Source organism: Aspergillus ruber (genome assembly GCF_000600275.1).
Source record: "Aspergillus ruber CBS 135680 unplaced genomic scaffold scaffold00018, whole genome shotgun sequence".
In the NCBI taxonomy this organism is placed as follows: Eukaryota; Fungi; Ascomycota; class Eurotiomycetes; order Eurotiales; family Aspergillaceae; genus Aspergillus; species Aspergillus ruber.
The window spans coordinates 1,679-20,472 of NW_024467314.1; the positions used below are offsets into that span (position 1 = coordinate 1,679).

The 18,794-nt window shown below is 46.3% G+C and overlaps 5 protein-coding genes across 5 annotated transcripts; 2 read left to right on the forward strand and 3 right to left on the reverse strand.

The window, feature by feature from the left end:
• Window positions 1-297: 297 nt before the first annotated feature.
• EURHEDRAFT_481149 (HET domain-containing protein) lies at window positions 298-2,731 on the forward strand (the record flags this gene model as incomplete). The annotated part of the gene is made up of 3 exons (XM_040785500.1): window positions 298-771; window positions 823-1,078; window positions 1,283-2,731. The coding sequence occupies 3 exons, from the start codon at window positions 298-300 to the stop codon at window positions 2,515-2,517; spliced, it is 1,965 nt and encodes a 654-aa protein (XP_040637638.1). The 3' UTR covers window positions 2,518-2,731.
• Window positions 2,732-3,783: 1,052 nt separating this feature from the next.
• Window positions 3,784-4,998, reverse strand: EURHEDRAFT_531666 (uncharacterized protein). Its single transcript, XM_040787193.1, has 5 exons — window positions 4,650-4,998; window positions 4,554-4,619; window positions 4,223-4,463; window positions 4,073-4,201; window positions 3,784-4,025 (listed from the first exon to the last, which is right to left on the reverse strand). Exons 1-5 carry the CDS (start codon window positions 4,683-4,685, stop codon window positions 3,928-3,930), a joined length of 570 nt encoding a protein of 189 aa, XP_040637639.1. The 5' UTR covers window positions 4,686-4,998; the 3' UTR covers window positions 3,784-3,927.
• A 1,878-nt stretch (window positions 4,999-6,876) lies between these two features.
• EURHEDRAFT_102929 (Ras family protein) lies at window positions 6,877-8,084 on the reverse strand. Its single transcript, XM_040777662.1, has 4 exons — window positions 7,806-8,084; window positions 7,519-7,633; window positions 7,179-7,454; window positions 6,877-7,122 (listed from the first exon to the last, which is right to left on the reverse strand). Exons 1-4 carry the CDS (start codon window positions 7,815-7,817, stop codon window positions 6,887-6,889), a joined length of 639 nt encoding a protein of 212 aa, XP_040637640.1. The 5' UTR covers window positions 7,818-8,084; the 3' UTR covers window positions 6,877-6,886.
• A 3,045-nt stretch (window positions 8,085-11,129) lies between these two features.
• EURHEDRAFT_378591 (oxidoreductase, short chain dehydrogenase/reductase family) lies at window positions 11,130-12,161 on the reverse strand (the record flags this gene model as incomplete). The annotated part of the gene is made up of 5 exons (XM_040779086.1): window positions 11,130-11,162; window positions 11,213-11,321; window positions 11,378-11,433; window positions 11,484-11,793; window positions 11,857-12,161. 5 exons carry the CDS (start codon window positions 12,159-12,161, stop codon window positions 11,130-11,132), a joined length of 813 nt encoding a protein of 270 aa, XP_040637641.1.
• A 1,206-nt stretch (window positions 12,162-13,367) lies between these two features.
• On the forward strand, window positions 13,368-15,519 carry EURHEDRAFT_102989 (uncharacterized protein). The gene is made up of 5 exons (XM_040777663.1): window positions 13,368-13,596; window positions 13,667-14,043; window positions 14,118-15,000; window positions 15,067-15,237; window positions 15,287-15,519. The coding sequence occupies exons 2-5, from the start codon at window positions 13,816-13,818 to the stop codon at window positions 15,379-15,381; spliced, it is 1,377 nt and encodes a 458-aa protein (XP_040637642.1). The 5' UTR covers window positions 13,368-13,596; window positions 13,667-13,815; the 3' UTR covers window positions 15,382-15,519.
• The last annotated feature ends 3,275 nt before the right edge of the window (window positions 15,520-18,794 follow it).

Below are 18,794 nucleotides of genomic sequence, written 5' to 3' on the forward strand. Positions count from 1 at the left end.
TATGGAATTTTTCGTGTATTCATCGCTTCCGCAAGAGCCTAATATTACCCGCATGATGTAACGGCTCAGCTCAGCGCCTTCATCAGCAAACATCATCAACACGGCAAACAATGTCATGGAAGCAACCAAGACAAACAAGCTGCTTAGCGAGACCACACACAAACATATAGGACTTCTTCATGTAAATAGATTTGCCTCTTCTCTTTTCTTCTCCAGATTCGATATTCTAGTCGATGGCTACACTGGTTAGATAGGAATATCATTTCATTAGTATCTACTGGTCCGAGTCCGTGACACATGATCCGCCTTTTGCCACATAAGAACAAGGATGTCCCGATAGAATGCAAGCTTTTCAACTACGCTCTATCACAGAAAGATGGCAGAGGGCACCTTTACGAGGCACTTTCCTATGTATGGGAGACTGATATTAAATCTCACTCAATCATATTAGATGGCTGTACTTTCCCTGTTACAAGCAACCTTCATGCAGCGCTCATTAACCTTCGAGACGATCAAATTGATAGAGTGCTGTGGGTTGATGCGATAAGTATCAACCAACTTGATCAGGACGAGAAAAGCAAGCAGATTCCACTTATGCGAACAATCTATGCACAAGCTATGCATGTCATTGTCTGGCTTGGAGAGGCTATGGAAGACGGTGATAAAGCGCTTGAAGGAATTCGTTGCCTTGGAGCAGAACAGGATATACCAGAAAAAACCCGTGATGCATGTTTGCAATTGCTGCAGCGAAATTGGTTTTGTCGTATCTGGGTAAGACATAACCCTACAGTTTTGATAAATATCACTAACCAACCAAGACAGGTGCTTCAGGAAGTTGGTGTTGCACAATGTATCTATATTTTATGTGGCTCTGTTCAGATAAACGGGCACGTTTTTTGTGAAGGCCTCAGAAGATTGGGGCTTTCTTCAAGTTTACCAGCAGTGGTTGGCCCAGTTACTTATCTCATAAAGGGCGCACCTTTTCGGCTACATTATGAACTTGATTCACATGAAAGCCTTTCTATTGGGGAACTCATTGGCATGTACTGCAACCACAATGCTACTAGGCAGCATGACTGTAATAGGCCGAAGCCTTGCTATCTAGTATATAGATATGTACAAAAAGAACTCGTTGAAGGAAGGAAGAATCGTTAGTATGGCGGGCAATGAATTTGGACGTGTCCTCGTGATCAGGTGACCACAGGTCACCTGACTTCGAGGTGGTTCTGCGGATAGCCTCAATCGAGAATCATTCATGATTCGAGGTGCTTTTCGGGCCTAGCCCGTTACAATGACAAAGTATATGCATTGCTAGGCCTAAGTGCTGACTCTAATGCAAAAGCTTTAAGACCAAACTATAGACTCCCATGGGATGAGGTCTTCAAGCAGGTTACCAATCACATTTTCCCAGAATGTTCTGTAAAGACATGGTTTGAAACAGAAGCAGCTGTTATCAAAGGGAAAGGATGGATTCTAGGTCACATTATCTCATTTGAAAAGAATACTTCTGGATATGGCCAGCAAAACATCAAAATCCTCTTTAACGATACTGCCTGGTCACTGGGTTATCAAGATCAATGGGAAGCTGAATGGATACTCCAAGCTTGTGGAAAGTCAATTCAAGAGGGTGATATCATCTGTCTTTTGCAAGGGGCTTCAAAGCCAAGCATTATCAGGTTGTGCAAAGACCATTTCACGATAATCATACCTTCCATAAAACCCCAACAGAGACAGAGAGGAGCTTTGAATGAGATGTCTCAGGAAAGAAATTTTATGGATGGTTACTGTGACTTTGTCCTGACATGGGAAATACTCTTGGCTAACAGAGAAAACAAGAGTGGGCCAGAAGTCCCATTAAAGCTTATTGATATGGCACCAAAATGGCGAGAAGACCCTTCGGAAGTTCAGAAGAGACTGAATCATATAACTTGGGTCATGGTGGATATCGCCATGGGAACAATGGAGGTTGAAGTTTCAAAAAGCAAAGCATTGGAACACCTACTATATCAGAGTGGAATGAAAGGCCCAATGATTAATAAACTGGTCAAGGCCATTGCAGATTATTCTGGATATGCTGCAAAAGAATCTGAACGGGCTCTCCTGCAGCATCAAGAAAAACGCCTACCAATCTCCAAAGTGATGATGGAAGCAGCAGGGAATGATGGGCCTCTTGGATATGTTATCATAGCATTCCTCTTTCAATATCGAGGGGAGAGTCTCCCAGTGTCTGAGGAAGTGGTCAAGGCAGCAGCAGAGAATAGACCTTATGGACGTGACATCATGAAAGTCCTCTTTGAACACCGAGGGGAGAGTCTCCCAGTCTCTGAAGAAGTGGTCAAGACAGCAGCAGCAAATGATGATGATGGACATGACATCATGAAACTCCTCTTTGAACACCGAGGAAAGAGTCTCCCAGTGTCTGAAGAAGTGGTCAAGGCAGCAGCAGAGAATAGGAGTTATGGATCTGCCATCGTGTCACGCCTCTTTATGTACCAAGCGAAGAGCCTACCAAACTGAGTTACCCTCTCTATTTCTTTTAGCTTTGTGGAAGTAGGGCCTTGGTTGACAGAATTATGTAGCATTCACAATTACCATATAGAAGTGCATAAATAATATGACGGCTCAACGGCTCAACCCCAGACAAACAGCGCCAACATGTCAAACAACGCCATACAAGCAAATATAGGCAAACAAGGGCTTAAGCCGCACAACACAAATGTCTATAAAGACCGTTCATCACCAGATAGATTTCCTTTTCTTCTTTCCCTAATTCGATATTCCCGTAGATGGCTACAGTAGCTTAGATAGGAATATCAATTCGTTATTATCTACTGGTCTGAGTCCATGACATTCTCCCTCCCGAGCAACTAAGGTCCATAACCTCAACGCTGGTGCAAAGACTGGGTGCATTGTAGATTGGCTATGCAATCATGGGTGGTGCTGCTGTCTGCCTCTTGACCCATGACCCAAATTGAAGGACAGAAGACGTGGATTTAGTGATCCATATGGATCAGCGTCAGATTACAGTGGACCGGCTAATCACCCAGCTTCTCACATCATTTCCTTTTGATTTCGGTCCGGTTCACCAGTTTAGCCACACTATCCTGGCCTACAGACTTTGCTTGCCGAGAGGCATTAAGCAATTGGTGGAAATTGAGGTGCTTAATTACAAACGCTGGCCACAGCGGCCTCAGTACAATCTCCAGACTGCTAGCCGAAGGACACTGACTATCAATGGATATCCGGTCAAAACATTCAGTCCAGAATGGATTCTGCGTGAGAAAATTCATCACAGTATCAGCGGCAGGGCCCAAAAGCACAGACTGATATTTGTGATGTGGAACGCTTGATCGTTTTTGCTGTACCTGGCGTGCCGGAACTCGACTTCGGTCATATGGAAGAATTGAAGACCGCATTGGCAGATCTACTGAAGAATTGGCCGGGAATGCGACATACCCTAAAGCCAGAGATCAATAATCCAGCGATCTTCGACAACTGGGACGCCCCATTGTCGTCCTTGTCGGAATGAAATGCTAATTGAGATTTATGTAGATGCCATGGAGGTGAATTTGTTGCATGGCTTTTGAGATACGCACTTGTTCCAGGTGACTCAATGCTTGAAATACCATATCTGAAAGGCTTCACTGTTGCCAGCTTTGTTGCTTCCACTTGTATTCTCAGTAGAAGGCCGCCATCTTTACGCAGACTGCCATTGTTTGTACACACTATCGGCCCTATCTACATACATTGCACAAGCTACATATCGCGCACTGGAGAATTATTCAACCCTCTATTTTTTCATTTAAATATTTGAATCTTAAAACTCATCGCCGACTCTAAAAAGTAGAAGTGTTAGGCGATAGGATTTCTCATCATGTCCACTGGCATTTCTTTTCCAGGACCAAGGCGTTTTGAAATCCGGAGGCCTCATGCACCATACTGGGCCTGGTGAATCCGACCAAAATGCGTGCTATACCAATCTACTGCCCGCTGATCCGCAAGGTTATCGAGGATATCATCGTTGACTTCAAGATAGACCCGCATCATTGATATTCAGGTGCTTGGTAGCAACCCCAAGACGAATACACAACCTCTTCAATGTCATGAATAACTCCTTTAACAAAGCTCTCAACCAACGCTGTTTCAAGCGGATAGAATAAGTTGCCATACACTTCATATTGCTTTGGTTGAATCATCTGGCCTGACTAATTTGAAGTCATGCCAGATTCATCCAGCGGTAAATGCGCGAAGGAGTTGGGAATGGAGAAGATTTGGTCCCCGCTGAAAGGAAGATGAGGCGAGGATCGGAATGACGTGCAATAACGGTCTAGGCGTACATAGCCTTTGTTAATCTCACCAAGAACGGCTTGCAGATCTGGGAGAGAACCCATAGTTTCAAAGGGGATCCGGCGAACACGAGGGACTTGGATAAATCCCAAGTCTTCGAGCATCTGAGCCGCCGTCTGATGATGTTCGTCTCAGACAACAAACATGTGATCCTGCAATGATAATCAGTGAGAACTAGGCTAAATAGTAAGAGAGAAACTACTTACGCCTGCCCCAGTTGGGACACCTAGATGATGCATTGCAAACTGCCCCCACGGTATGACAGGTAGAGGCTTGAGTATTTAATTGAATTCTCAAGATACGCTATCAGGTGCGACCACCCGGGGATTTCTGAACATCTCGCAAATCTTTCTCTTGAATATTATTTTGTGTACTTTTAGTATGTTTGCCTGCGATATAGATGACAAAGATTCGATGTAGGTGAGAAGACGTGTCTAGGGTGAAAAGACGGAAGGAACACTGTTGTGGTTGCAGATGACTCGGGGTCGTTTTGGGTTTGCGCGCGTGAAAAATGGTTATATAAATGGCTTGAGCTTGCAATGGTCGCGAAGTAGACAGGGAGTCCGAGAAGGATGGGAAGAAGGAAGTAGAGGAGACTTGGAGGTGCAGATAGTAGAGATATAAGATCGAAAGAAGAAATGATTTGGCCAGGGCTGTTCACGATTTGCCATTTGCCTCTTTTGCCGATACTATATCGGTGACTATACTATATAGTCAGTGTTGAAAGTTGACGATACTATTTGGCTATCATGATCAGTGAGCCTTGACTTTGACTACTACATCGGCAGATTGTTAACTATATATTCGTTAAGCCAATATTCGCGCTTAGCTGATACTATTCGCCTGCACCGATTCTCATTTTACCATATAAAATACCCCCAATAATATGATACTCGCGCTAAAACGATAGGAGCAGCTGGATAGAATGTATTGTCTTAATGAGGTTTGACTGTAGTTTCTATCTTTGCTTTCTTACCACTTGTATTTCCATGCGCATACTTGAATCTGACACATTGCAATGCGCCATTGAAACCTGCAAAAACACGAGACCTACATGATATCCCACGAAAGATCCGCCAGAAGCACCTGCCTGCCTGTGACGGCTCAACGCTGCGTCAATGGGTGATATAAACAAACAGTACCAATACACCAGACAAGCAATCAAGGCAAGTACAGGCAGGAGCCCTGCTGCACAGTGACTACAAAATCCCTTCATTATCTGGATGGATTTTCATTTTTCTTCTTCTCTCCAGATTCAATATTCTCATTGGTGGACTACCTAGTTTAGATAGGAATACCATTCGTTATTATCTACTAGCAGAGACCGTGACGGCATGGTAAGAAGCAGAGTAGAAGGAATGAGCACTAAAATGGAAAGGGAGAGCCTTCAACCTGTGTAGAAAACCAAGTACATGTCTATTCTATAGCACTTATGAATTGCTGTTATTCACCTCAAATAAATATCTGTTACCGGCATGAAGGACTGTAGTATGCATATAAAAGGTGCGGAGATTGGTTTATTATTCATTGCTAACTACATATACCGCAGTACAATCGCACTTCGTACTCTTCCAAAAGTAGAACTGCCATTTTGCTTTTCCACAATGCAGCCAAGCACAAACCCAGAGCAAAAGAACCCACTATTACATATCTGACACATCCATTAGTTTGCTGTGACAGCGAGAGGTTCATGCATGTCACCAAACAGCGGTGTGATGGACCTAGATTTTTTCGGAAGTCGGGCGGATCCAAGTGACAGCAGGATTCGTTCGCATAGAAGGTAAAAGTATACAGAGTAAACACTTGTTCATTCGCACAGGTTGATGGCTTGCATTTTCTAAAAGTTGAGCGTTGGCTGCGATTGAAACCACTAAGATAGTAAAAAAGCACCAGAGATAAGAACAACGCTGTATTTTCCTGGCCTCCAACGGCCCTGTAAACAGGTAAACATTACCTGGAGTATATCCATAATGCAATGGTTGACATTGGGGGAATATGTATGACAAGCGGATCAAACAAGATGCATCAGAAAAGGAAATAGTAATAAAGAATAATAAGTAATATCGGCAGAAATATCAGATGTACGTTCACAAGTCCAGTAAATATCAGAGGCCGGCAAAAATAACCAAATCGGGGTCTGAAGCTCGAGGTAAGCTGTATCTGAAGTGACACTCTCACCTGTTCGTTTGCCCATTAACAAAAGAGAATAAACATCAACAACCTTTCTAAAAAAAAAAACCAACAAAACAAAGGGGGAATCGAACAATCATGGAGACGATGGCGGCATTATATGGGAGTAAGCAGACATCATCTGGTGGCAGGCCTCGTAGGTTATTAAAATCACGTCGCGGACGCATTGACAAGTTGCAAGCCGAGGCTCGCAAGGCGGCACAGAGGTTGATACCGAGTCAACTTTTTTTTTTTTTCCGTCTTTTTTCTTCTGTTTTTATCCCTTGGGTTGTTCGTTTCGACTCGAGGTGGTGGCGTTTTTCGTGCCGAGCGTCTTGCGTCCGCCATTAAAAATCCAACGCCAATTCCATTACATAACAATGCATTTTCCGCAGCAGCCAGCGCTTTCACCTGGCTCGCTCACGTCCATCTTGCCTTCAGGGGCGCGCGAACCGAATGCGCCCGAACCGGAAGGGTTCGACATCTCTTTGTTGTATCGGCGGATCTCACGGACAAGGTCGTAGAAGGCGTTCTCAACGTTGACGCGCGACTTTGCTGATGTTTCGATGAATTTGCAGCCGAACTGACGAGCCAATTCCTCACCCTCTGTAAAGCAATCGAGATTAGTATTGGTCGCGAATTGCGATCAACGAGAGACGAACCTTCTTGCGAGACAGCACGTTCCTTCTCCAAATCGCACTTGTTGGCGACCACAATAATGGGGAAGTAGTCCTTGTCCTTGACACGCAGGATTTGTTGTTGGAAGGTCATGATTTCTTCGAAGGATTGGCGCGATGTGATGGAGTAGATCAACAGGAAGCCTTCGCCGGTTCGCATGTACTGTTCACGCATTGCCGAGTATTCCTCCTGACCAGCAGTATCCAGGACGTCCAACAAAGCGACCTCATCGTCGACGACACACTGCTTGCGGTACGAATCTGTCGAGTGGAAGAACTGTATGAGTTACACGATCGATAGGATCATAGACGCGACGTTGCCCACCTTCAATTGTCGGATCATATTCATCAACAAAGTGACTCTGAATCAATTGAATCGTGAGGCATGACTTTCCGACACCACCACCTCCGACAACAACTAATTTGTACTCTCTGAGGAACTACAGATGATAGGAATATGGTAAGCCTTTTACTTCTTATTTAAAAGAGCGATGAATAGAAAAGGCGCAACATGATTGAATCGAAGCGCAAAGATAGGAGAGGAGCGAAAAGCAACAACGTAGCCGGATAACCAGCAAGGGGAGAAGGGACGAGGAAAAAAAAGAAACTCACCTTGGAGGCCATTGCGAAACACTGTCGTTAAGCGCACGTATTAAAAAAGTAAAAGGGAAAAAGAGAAAAAGGAAGGAGAGGAAGAAGTAAACGGAAGTTGAAGCTATCCCAATTGAAGCGGGTCGAGGAAAGCAACACAATTTTCTCTTGCAGAAGGGAGAGAGCGAGACGGAGAAAGGGGAATCGGTCGCTCAGAGGTCGGGACCCAGTTCGTCGGAAGGGTTTCGCGCAACGAGAGAGCTCAGTCCACAGCAACAGCGGGTCTAGTTACTACTAGACCAAGCTTAATGACGGAGACGGGGGAAAGAAGTTATCAGGGGGGGAGGAGGCCGGTTCGGAATCGCTTCTACCCTAAGATGGGATTGTCAATATGAAGCGTTCTTTTCTTCCTATTTTTTGTAGGCTCATAAGAAACACGACACGGAGTAATAATGATGGGAGAAGAACGGAAGAAGTCAGGGGAAAAGAGAGAGTCTGAGAAGAGGAGGTGGGGAGGGAATCGTCGGCTAGAGCCAGAGAGGTTCAAGCAAGAGGAGAGCGTACCTTGGTTGGCGATTGTTGGTCGAAAATCCACGAATTCACGGCGAAAGGACAGAGAACCAGTCCAGTATCACTTTTAATCTGAACAACAGAGAAATTCAAGAGGAATAACGCGGATTAGCGATGGAGGAGATGGAGAAGAGGGAGAATTCGAGGCTAGTCGGAGGAAAGGGGCGCTGGGCGGTGGCAGTATGCGACTGGCGGTGGAGATAACACAATAACACTCTCGCCATATAAAGGCAATCGCTACGGCTACTACAACAACTATAGAGTAAATGCTGGAGATGAGCAACCCTGTAGTGTCTATCCCCATGTCTATGGAGTATCCTCCATTACCCCGGTGGGTTGATTTTCTTCTCATCCCATGTCATTTGCTAGTCTCCGATGCACGATGTATGATCTAGCCCACCTTGACAGCCAACTAATCTTCCCAGAGCATTCGAGATTCGTCTTAGTGCCGGCTTAACGACACTTCTCTAGCAAATCCCCGAAACTGAGTCAGGGCGGAAGCAGATATCTGTTTACGCCGCTCGGTGGACAAACGGGTTTCGGAATCTACCCCAGCCACTCGTCGTTTGAAGAATCTCTTCCCTGCGGTGAGCCGCAGCGGGATTTGGGGCTTTTAGAATCAGCGGAGTGCCCCGGACCCGAGTCAGCATCACAACATGAATCAATCATCCGACTGAATGGATGATTACGGTGTATCCCGTCCTCTGAGCGCTGCGTACACCATTCTATTGCTGCATTGCCTCAGTTGAGGCACGATACAAAGAACACACAGATCCATCGCCTCCATCTGACAATCAACCCACAAGGCCCACGGTTAAGGTCAGTCACTTTCCTTGTCCGGAATGCCGACATTGAATGAATATCCGCTTCGAGAAATCTCACTCCCAACGTGGATGCAGCAGAGCCTTTGACAGCCGTATCCGCCTTGGCATCCACAAACTATCGATACTCATCGTCGACTATCAGTTTGATCTTTATCATGCCTTTGTGTGGACCCCCTACATCTTACTGTTCTGGGGCCCAAATCAAAGACGTGCCACTTTTTTTTTTTTTTTTTTTTTTTGGTTGCCGCTTGTATCGCGATTTGCGGATTAGGTAATTGGCTATATCTCCACGCATCAATCGTCGGGTTTGATTTGATTATTTGTTTACCCTGGGATTCGCTCACAGATCGAATCTGTGTCTGTTTCAATCGGAAGTGAAAGTGAACCTGCATGGGCTGGGATGTCCTTCGCGCTAATCCGCGGCACACCGCACCTTGCATGGGTTGCATCATTGTACATAGTGCATTAGGGCCATTCAGGACTGTTTGATTACTCCGTACGCAGTACGGAATTGAGCATTTGGTATGGCATCTACTCAGCATTTGACTAAGCGACGTCTTTATGCTCCAAAAATAGCTGAACCAGATAGCCTACCACTGGTACGCGTGCAGGGCACTGAAATTGCACCCGTACAGAGCACATCAGTGCTCGGTAACCATGGCCCGAGATGTCCATCCCAATTCGGATCGCTTGGCGTGGACGTGCCAAGTCGTATTGCTCCGTCTGACTATTGCTATACATGCATAATTGTTTCGATATTATCCGGCAAGACCTTACAGACAATCTCATAACTAGCCATGGCATAACACTCATGGTTGACGGTAGTGATGATATGATCCAAGCACGGGCCAATATTGAGTACGTCATTTTTTAATGAACGTCTTTGCGTTCTCAGATAGATCATACGCCTTTCTCAGGGACAGGGACAGGGACAGGGACGACAGGTTCACCATCGGAGTCTCCGTCTCCGTTTCCGTCTCGATCTCACTCAATTAAAACACGTATGAGTATCCAAGACAAACCTTACTCCATACATTCTCATCTTATCAGATATCTCAGCAGCGACATAACCACGCTTGTATGACCCAAGCGAGACTGGACACTCGCCAGTCAAGTAAATCCGCCATCCCATTTCTGGTAAATGTCCACTGATCCATACCCTGATTGGCTGCCTGCAGGTGATCTGCTGAAGTCAACGGTCCAATCACTGTATTAGTCTTTAGTGTTGTTTTTAGCGTAAACTTTGTTTGACTATCTATCGTACTATGGAGTTCTTCTATCCTTGTACAAGTACATAGTGCTCTATACAAAGCCTTTGTAAGTATACCTGCACAGAAGAAACCTATAAAACGTGCAGTATATGTAATTCTATCTCCGACCACTATATCCCTAGGTATCAAAATTAGAAACCAGTCAATTCCATTATCACTAATCACATCCGATACCGATATGGAAGACCCACTGATTCAGGGGCCACAGTGGCCGGCCTTAGTGGGTCATCTCGAGTTCCAGAATTCCTGCCTTGCCCCCTTTTCCTGACTTTACCCGTTTAGGCGGATAATATCCGGGGCTGGGATGGCATGTGAAATACATAGTTGGGCTTATATTGGAATAAGGGTTGATGGAGGACTAGATGATTTTTGTGGTAGAGAGTAATATGGGTTTATTGCCGAGGGGGGTTAGTGTGGGATTGTTATATGTATGGAGCCGGAAAGGGAATTGGGATAGTTTGGTTGGAATTAATGGTAGGGTTGTTTAATGCCACGCTTGTTGCGGCGATTTTTGCGTAGGCCGTGGATGCACTAGCTAGGTCGAGTGCTTAGGGCATTTCGATAAGGCTCTCTTGTTTATTCTCGGTGTTGATAGCAGGTATGCATCGTTCTCGTGTTCATGGCATTCTGGATTTTATGTTCGTAGTATGTACGGAGTACTTATTCCTTCTATTTAATGCTTAACCTCTTTTGTGCACCGCAGTGGGAGATGCCTGTCTACAGTCAGCTTCATTTGGTCTTCATTTTCTCGCGCAAAACTCACCTGGTGGCTCGGGAAGACCAATGTATCGGCAATCACGACATTCTCCCGACGTCCAGCAGAGAACACAATTATCTCGGCAATGTCATCCGGAGTGAGCGGCTCACAATTCCTGTAGCATGTCAGCTTCTTCTCCCGACGCATAAGCATATTGAGATGGTGGCGTACTCATAAACCGAATCAGCCTTCTGCTTGTCACCATAGAACCGCACAATGGAGAATTCCTAGGGAACGATCAGCTTTGCCTTTAACTGCAAGAACATGCCATGCTCACCGTCTCCACTTGACCGGGGTCAATTCCGATAATACGAATTCTCGTCGCGATAAGCTCCTTTCTAAGCGCATCCGTGAAAGACTTGACGGCAGCCTTGGTGGCACAGTAGATGCTGCCACCAGGGTACGCCTCACGACCAGCGATGCTTCCAATGTTGATAATGTCTCCTCGGCCACCATCTTCTCGCTTCTTGAAAATGGGCAGCACCGCCTGGGTCATGTTGATCAGACCGGTGACGTTGGTGCTGAGCATAGTGTCGATGTCTTGAGGGTCGATATCCGGAGCTTTGGCGACGCCCTTGACCAAGCCGCTGTTTTCGTCAGCATTTCATTTTACGCTCTTCTGCCAGAGCAGGTAACCAAGAAGAACTCACGCATTGTTAACCAAAATATCAATATCCTGAAACTCCGCCGGAAGACCCGACACAAAGCCCTTCACCTCCTCCGGATTGCTAACATCCAACTTCACAGGCAACACCTTAACGCCTTCACCAACCTCCTCCTTAATCTCCTGAGCAAGCTGGTTCAGCGAATCAATGCGGCGAGCCGTCACAACAATCTTCAAATTCTTAGGCGAAGTCCGCGCGAACTCCTTCGCAGTGCTTCTACCAATTCCCGCCGAAGCACCGGTCACAACGACCGTCTTGCCTTCCAGGCGCTTTGCCATTGCGGATGCCATTGTGCGTTTGGGGATGGTTGGTTGGGTTGTAACTTGAAACGGGTTCGTCCGGAAAGATGGAGAGAGTGCGGAGAGGGGTTTGGGAGACGAGGTGAGCTGGCGTAGGAATCTGATTGATCTGGTATACGCCCGAAGATGGTTCATAAAGAATTTTCGCAGAGATAGAGAATTTACCGGGAGAGGGAACGTAGATAAATAAGAAGCTCGAAGAAGGATGGAGAACTGTGACTGCGATTGCGAATACTTGAGGCCGAATGCGTGCGGGGAAGCGGATATCGTAGAGGGGTCCGTCGGCTGAAGGTTTTCCCGTTCGGATTTGGGTCCGTTCTTTCTCTTTCATTCTGTGCTGACATTTGATCTTGGTTGCAGTTATATAGACAATTATATACAAATATATATAGCTTGGGATATATGATGATATAGCTCTGGAAATGGTGAGTTGCGCGAAAAACGTTGATGAATATCTCGCTAACTGTTCCTTAGGGCTGAGGAACGCGGCGTTGCCTAGTATGGTATGCCTAGTATGGCAACATACGGACCTCAAGCGTCATGATATATACGTCTCTATATCTGCCTGAAGTCTGTGACATAATGGCGTCAATCAATGGCGATGGCTTCATAAACCACTCGATGCCTCGTACTTCAGGCGCAAATTGCCCATACAGCAAAACACCGACAGTGCCATCCGTGATGAGGGAGCCAAATGCGAAGACGCGCTCCAAGACATTGGACCATATTTTATATATATTCTCCTCCATTCTCATATTCAAACAAATGCGGCAACCGTTCTCACGATGGACACTTTCGAGTCCGGCAAAATTTGCCATGCGTTAGTGGCGAGCAGAGAACCAGGGAAGGATTTTCAAGCATAAACCGAAATTAGACACTTTAGCAAGTTGATATGGATAAGACAAAGTCCTGTTTGGATATGAAAAGGTATCAAATGGAGTGCGAGGGTGAGATCAAGGCCCGCCAGGATGCTCGCACCCCAAATGAAGAAAAATATAAGCGGAGTGTTCAAGATACGGACACAGAACTACCAGGCGAGACAGAAAGTTCTTCATTCCAAGAAGAAACAAGCCGAACCCTTCGAAAACCGAGCGAGAAACAGCCCAGGGTGTTGAGACAAGCGATCAAAAGCTCCACGCTCGAAAGTCGACGCCGCGCTGTTTGTCGCGCTCTGAACCTGTACCTGCAGCTCTTATAAACTATATCTCATATATAACGGACGGCCACCGCATTGCGTCTGACAGCAACTACATTCTTGCAGCTGTCTTGGGCCCGGCACGATACGCTAGTGATGTAGCGCTGCTGTGTTCTTATACTTGGGCGTTTAATGGTAAACAAACCAGTTTTGATTTCTTATTGGTTAATAAAGCCATTAGTGAATATATACATGGCAAACAAGGGCACTCTAGGGCTGAAAACTATTTAGGTAAACAAAAAACTACCTCACCCAGTTTAACTCTTCATAAGGGCTCACCTATCTAAACATGCATGCAAAGACATCATCAGACTATTCTTTGTCCTTATATATGTTATACATGATGACTTTCTTTCAATCTTGTGCCTGGAAGCTTTTTTTGTGTTTGCTGCCTACCCTATTAGTCACTGCCTATGGCTACTGTTTGTTTCTGCTGTGAACCATAGGTACATGACTTTGTGTGGTGAATACAGGCATCAATTCTCATCTAGGCTGAGGTATATAAAGCCCTCGGTTGCCTCGAGCTGGGCTTCTTCCTTCTTACATCCATCCATGGAGGATTCCAACTTGGCGATACAGCTATTGTGGATATCCATCATTATAGTCACCACCATCATCAATACATCGATAATAACCATCGCGGGTTATTTTATGCTGGCTATGGAGCGCAACTATAGTGTGAGTATCCTACAGACGACGCGCCTACATATCGATGTTCTCCATCGAAGACTAACGAGAAGTCAACGATACAGGCAACGGAGGTGGAGGAACTCCTCAAGCCCTCCCAGTTTGTCTGGGCTGACGAGTCTGAGGAGCTGGAGGGGGAGGAGGAAATAGAAGGGCAGGGTGAGAGGAGCATTAGTGAGGGAGAACTCAAGGAGACGATGGCATCATTCTACGATCTCGAAAGGCAGCCAAGCAATAGTTCTGATGAGCTAGTTGACGAGGAGGGCGAGTGGTCAGACTTCGATGAGGTGATGTTCTCAGAGGCCACAACGCCAGAACCAGACTACGAGGAGTTAAAAAGGGCCAGCATACAAGAGGATGTCAACCAGGAGTTTGCCTTCCGACAGGGCTGGATGGAGGCCGCTGGTGAATCCATTCATCATTTTAACTGGCTCGGTACCCCCAGATACGAATACTCCTCGACACCACCTACCATCTCCTTGCTCTTTCTTTTCACGGCCCCCAAAATCCCGAAACAAGGCGACGAATGGCGTCTCGACGCAATCATGCGCACAGCCATGCGACACGTTGACCCTGTGGTACTTCATCCAGAGAACAGCCCCGAGGACTTCCGCCTGAGAGGATCTGAGCTTGTCCGGTGGGCGAAAGGGAGGGCCTTCAAATTCTACAGCCCCCATGGAAACTGGAAAACGGACCATGACGATATCGCAGGCGGCACCATTATGGACACCGGAAACATCGATATGTACATGGGGAGTCCACTTCACTTTGGAAATGGGTACGTCCGGGATCACACGATCAGGTCACGGGCTCAATGGGGGGTTGAACACCAGCGACTCTACGCAGAGAAATTCCTGGCCCCAAGCCAAACCCGGTCACCAAAGACGCCATACAAGCCTTCACACCTAAGGCATTGTGTGTCTTCGGATGATCTCGAGGACTTGGATGGTAAGTTAACCACCTCCACCTTAGGCGATATATCGGTTTCAGGGGCGAATGAAAAACATAATATAGGTGCGGAACCTAGCATAGCACCTAGGATTCAGCGACCAGCCTCCCTAATTCCACGCATAAGGAGAGCATTCAGCCAAAGCGCACCCGACTTGCTCGCCGGGCTGCAGAGAGAAACCTCCGTCCACGGCTTCGAGTCTGCCTTGGACTTCATGACTGAAGACGGCAGCGAGGGTAACGAGTACACCGACGATAGTGAGAACACCAACAATAACTATGACAGCGATGACAGCGATGATGAGCACCTGGACATCGGCGAGATCGTCCAGCTCAGCTACGAAGAGTTCAAGGAGGCCGAGCGCCGGAGAAAATACATAATAGAGAGGGCGGCACTTGAGCCTACCCTAGAAACTATTCATGAGGAGGACGAATCCGCTCTGAATAGTGAAGAAAACGAGAAAGTTAATACGGTGGATAATGTTGAACAGGTCCAAGACGACCAGAATAATGACTTCGTCGAGCAAAACCGAGATACCAACGATTTGGTAATCGAGCAGGCCAAGAATGGCCAAAATGACCAGAATGGTCAAATTCATGGCTTTCTGCAAAGCAGCCACCTAGGCGGACGTAATCGACACGACCAAGAACTTGACATGATTGACACCGTCAAACAAGACGAAGACGACCAAAAAAACCAGCTGGGTCAAAACGGTCATATCGAACTAGATTTCGAGACCGTCCAACAGGACAAGGATGACCAAAATTACACTGGCCACATTGACCAGCTCGAATCAACCGATCCAAGGGATCATAATAAAAAGGTTCACCAGCGCGTCTCATCCGGCACTCATGCAACGAGCAGACAATCTGGCAGCGAGACTACTTTCGAGATTTCAAATGAGCAACAAAATCAAGACACTAACCTTCAGGCAGTGGACAGTGAGCCCCAAAGCTCTGTTACTGATCAAAAGAACAAGAGGTGGAAGGAGAGGATCAGTTGTATCTCTCAGAAAGCGCACAATGCGTTACGATCAAAGCACGCTCAATCATCAAAATCCGACTCTTCTGGCTCATTTGAGTCAACTCTTTCACCTACATCGAACTGCGATCCTGATCGACAACACATCTCCCTTTTTCATACCGAAATCCCTCAAGACGGGAACGAAGAGTTGCTCAAAACTTGCTCAACGAATAAGTTCGCTAAAAAGGTCAAGCGCGTCTTGAGCATATCTTCCACAGAGAAAGACACGGTTATGCCGAAAAAGCAAAGGAGAATATCTTTCTCAGACCTCTTTTACGGAGGAATCCGGGCCTTCGAGTCTTATTCCGTGATGGCTTGAGTCAACGTTATGTTGATCTTTTTACCATGAAAGTTACGAGTTACGAACTTACGCTACAATGGCTACGTGATTATGATATTATGATGGGATACATATGGAGTATACGGACACAAAAATGGGTGGTTTTCTGCATATGGGTCAGTAAAAAAGCAATGCGGATTGGAACATGCATATGATTTGGGGATCACACCTGGGAATCACATCTGGGGATTGATCTTCGGGTACTTGGTCATGTACAATGCAAGGCTAGCGTTGGTGTTTATGTCTGCATGATACACGGTTTGGATGCTTGGATTAAGGCTACTTCAAGGGCCATATAACCCAAGAATGGAATTGTGATACAAAGGTCAAATGCAAATCACGTCGTGACATCGGTCCCTGTATATTCCATTACTTGCTCATAAATTGCATAAATTTGAGTCCTATTAAGCTCGCACTTTAGTAGATCGTGATGTCACCTGACTCGCATCCGGTAGTGTTTCCTTTTTTGGATGAGTTCTGACTCTAGTCCAACGTCTGACGTCTTCAACGGTCCACGCCATACCGGAGACGGGATGCACGAAGCAAATACGGAATAACCCCCAGCCAGTATGTGAACCATGGCTCGATTTGAAGTGAGTTTGATCGATGGCGCGAAGGCTGTTCCTGGTTGCCATTTGGCTGACGGCGCAAACTATCGTTAACCCCCTGCAGAATACGAGTCCAGAGCAGTCCGCCACTATCATCTGTCTGGACTGTCACCTTGCGTTTTAAAGCTCGCACTAAATCATGTTCAAACGCTTGGGCCTCAACTCATGACTCGAGCAATAACCAGTCCTCCATTCTATCACTCTGATGGCGCACTCCGGGATTATCGCACATGCGTCTGTGCCCTCGACTGCATTTGTTATACAGCGCCGGGGTGACAGCCTAATAAGTGCAGAGATCACCATGGCTCGTGCTGCTAGCTCGTATACTCCGTACGCTTTCCACTGATCGGAAGGAGACTAACCAGGAACACAACGACGGAATACCCCGGGTTAATACGGAGTGCAGTGAAGACTTGCAATTGACGGAGTAACCCCTTTACGGGGCAGGAATGTGGATCGGCGACTGCTGAGTGGTGATGTTTCCTCCAGCACTTCATATCAGATAAAATATCCGAATGTCGACCTTCCCCAAAGCAGCGTAGCGCTAGCAATAATTCCCTGTCGCATGGACCTTTGCAATGCAGTCTAATACACATTGTCATATTAATTGCCCGTCAGGGGTAGGTAGCTACGGTCAGTCCCGTAGCTAAGCATCCTGCTGACTATGCTGCATGGATAAACATTCCGGGCCCCTAATATTAGAATTATATGTGTTCTATCTATGGAATAAAAAATTACGATTCTGGGGATCCGGAGAAGTTTATTTTGCACAAACTCCTTACCGAAGCGACGCGGGGTATCTGGAAGAATCAAAACCAAAAAATTGGGATTTAACGCCGTATACGAGAAAGATCTCCTGGTGAGCTGCTCTCTTGGTCGAGTTTACGATCTGATGCGCTGCAATGAACTTGTTCAATCGAGCAGGTACCAATTCCTGGTCCCTAACGATACATAATGCCATTTCGATCCCTATCACTGGGATTCGGCCGGCTTTTCGGGGGCTGGCATCTACTATACTATGCAGTGGTATGGGCTCTACGGCTCGGACTTCGTACTCAAACTATTTCATCCAGCCACGGGAGTTTAGTTTCTTCCTGCTAAGCTCTAGGATCTAATGCTCTTACCATTTTCAGAACCTTGCTCGGGGAACAACAAGATCCGGGCAGTCTGCATGATCTGAATCCTGGAGCAACAATCGATTTGCATAGGAAAAAGCAAGCATGTAGAGCACCGTAAAAAGCAATTCACAGATGCTGTACACAGCGATGCTCTGTACCAGCCAAACCATAACTAGGTCTCCGGATAAAGCAACATCTCCGATCCTTCAACTTGAACCTTGAGTCTCGGGTGGGATCGTAATTCGAAATCCGAAGAATCTGTCTCGATGCGAGGCAAAATGCAACTCTGGGCTTACCAAGCCCACAATTCTATTCCAAGAAACACGATTATCTCCTTTTGCATGCTCCGCTTTACAAGTGCGCAGCCGTGAACATATTGACATTGGTTTTCAATTCTGGTACGGCCGGGAACGAGAACCACAAACTCCCGTGAAAATCTATTTACTGGCCCACGGCCTCCTTGTTCATCATTGTTTTGTTCGGCATGTGGCGCAAATTTGAAGCTGGACATTGGCTTGGTTTGCTGCGAAGTACTACTCCGTACAGGATGCTCGATCCATCTTCCGAAAGTTTACTATGCGGAGGCAAATTGTCATCTTCGCGCGTATACACAGTGCTCCAGAATTCCCGTAACGGCTGACACCGAGAAGGCTCAGGTTTCAGGTCCTACGGAGAGCCAACTCTATATTGAAAAAAGGTTTCGC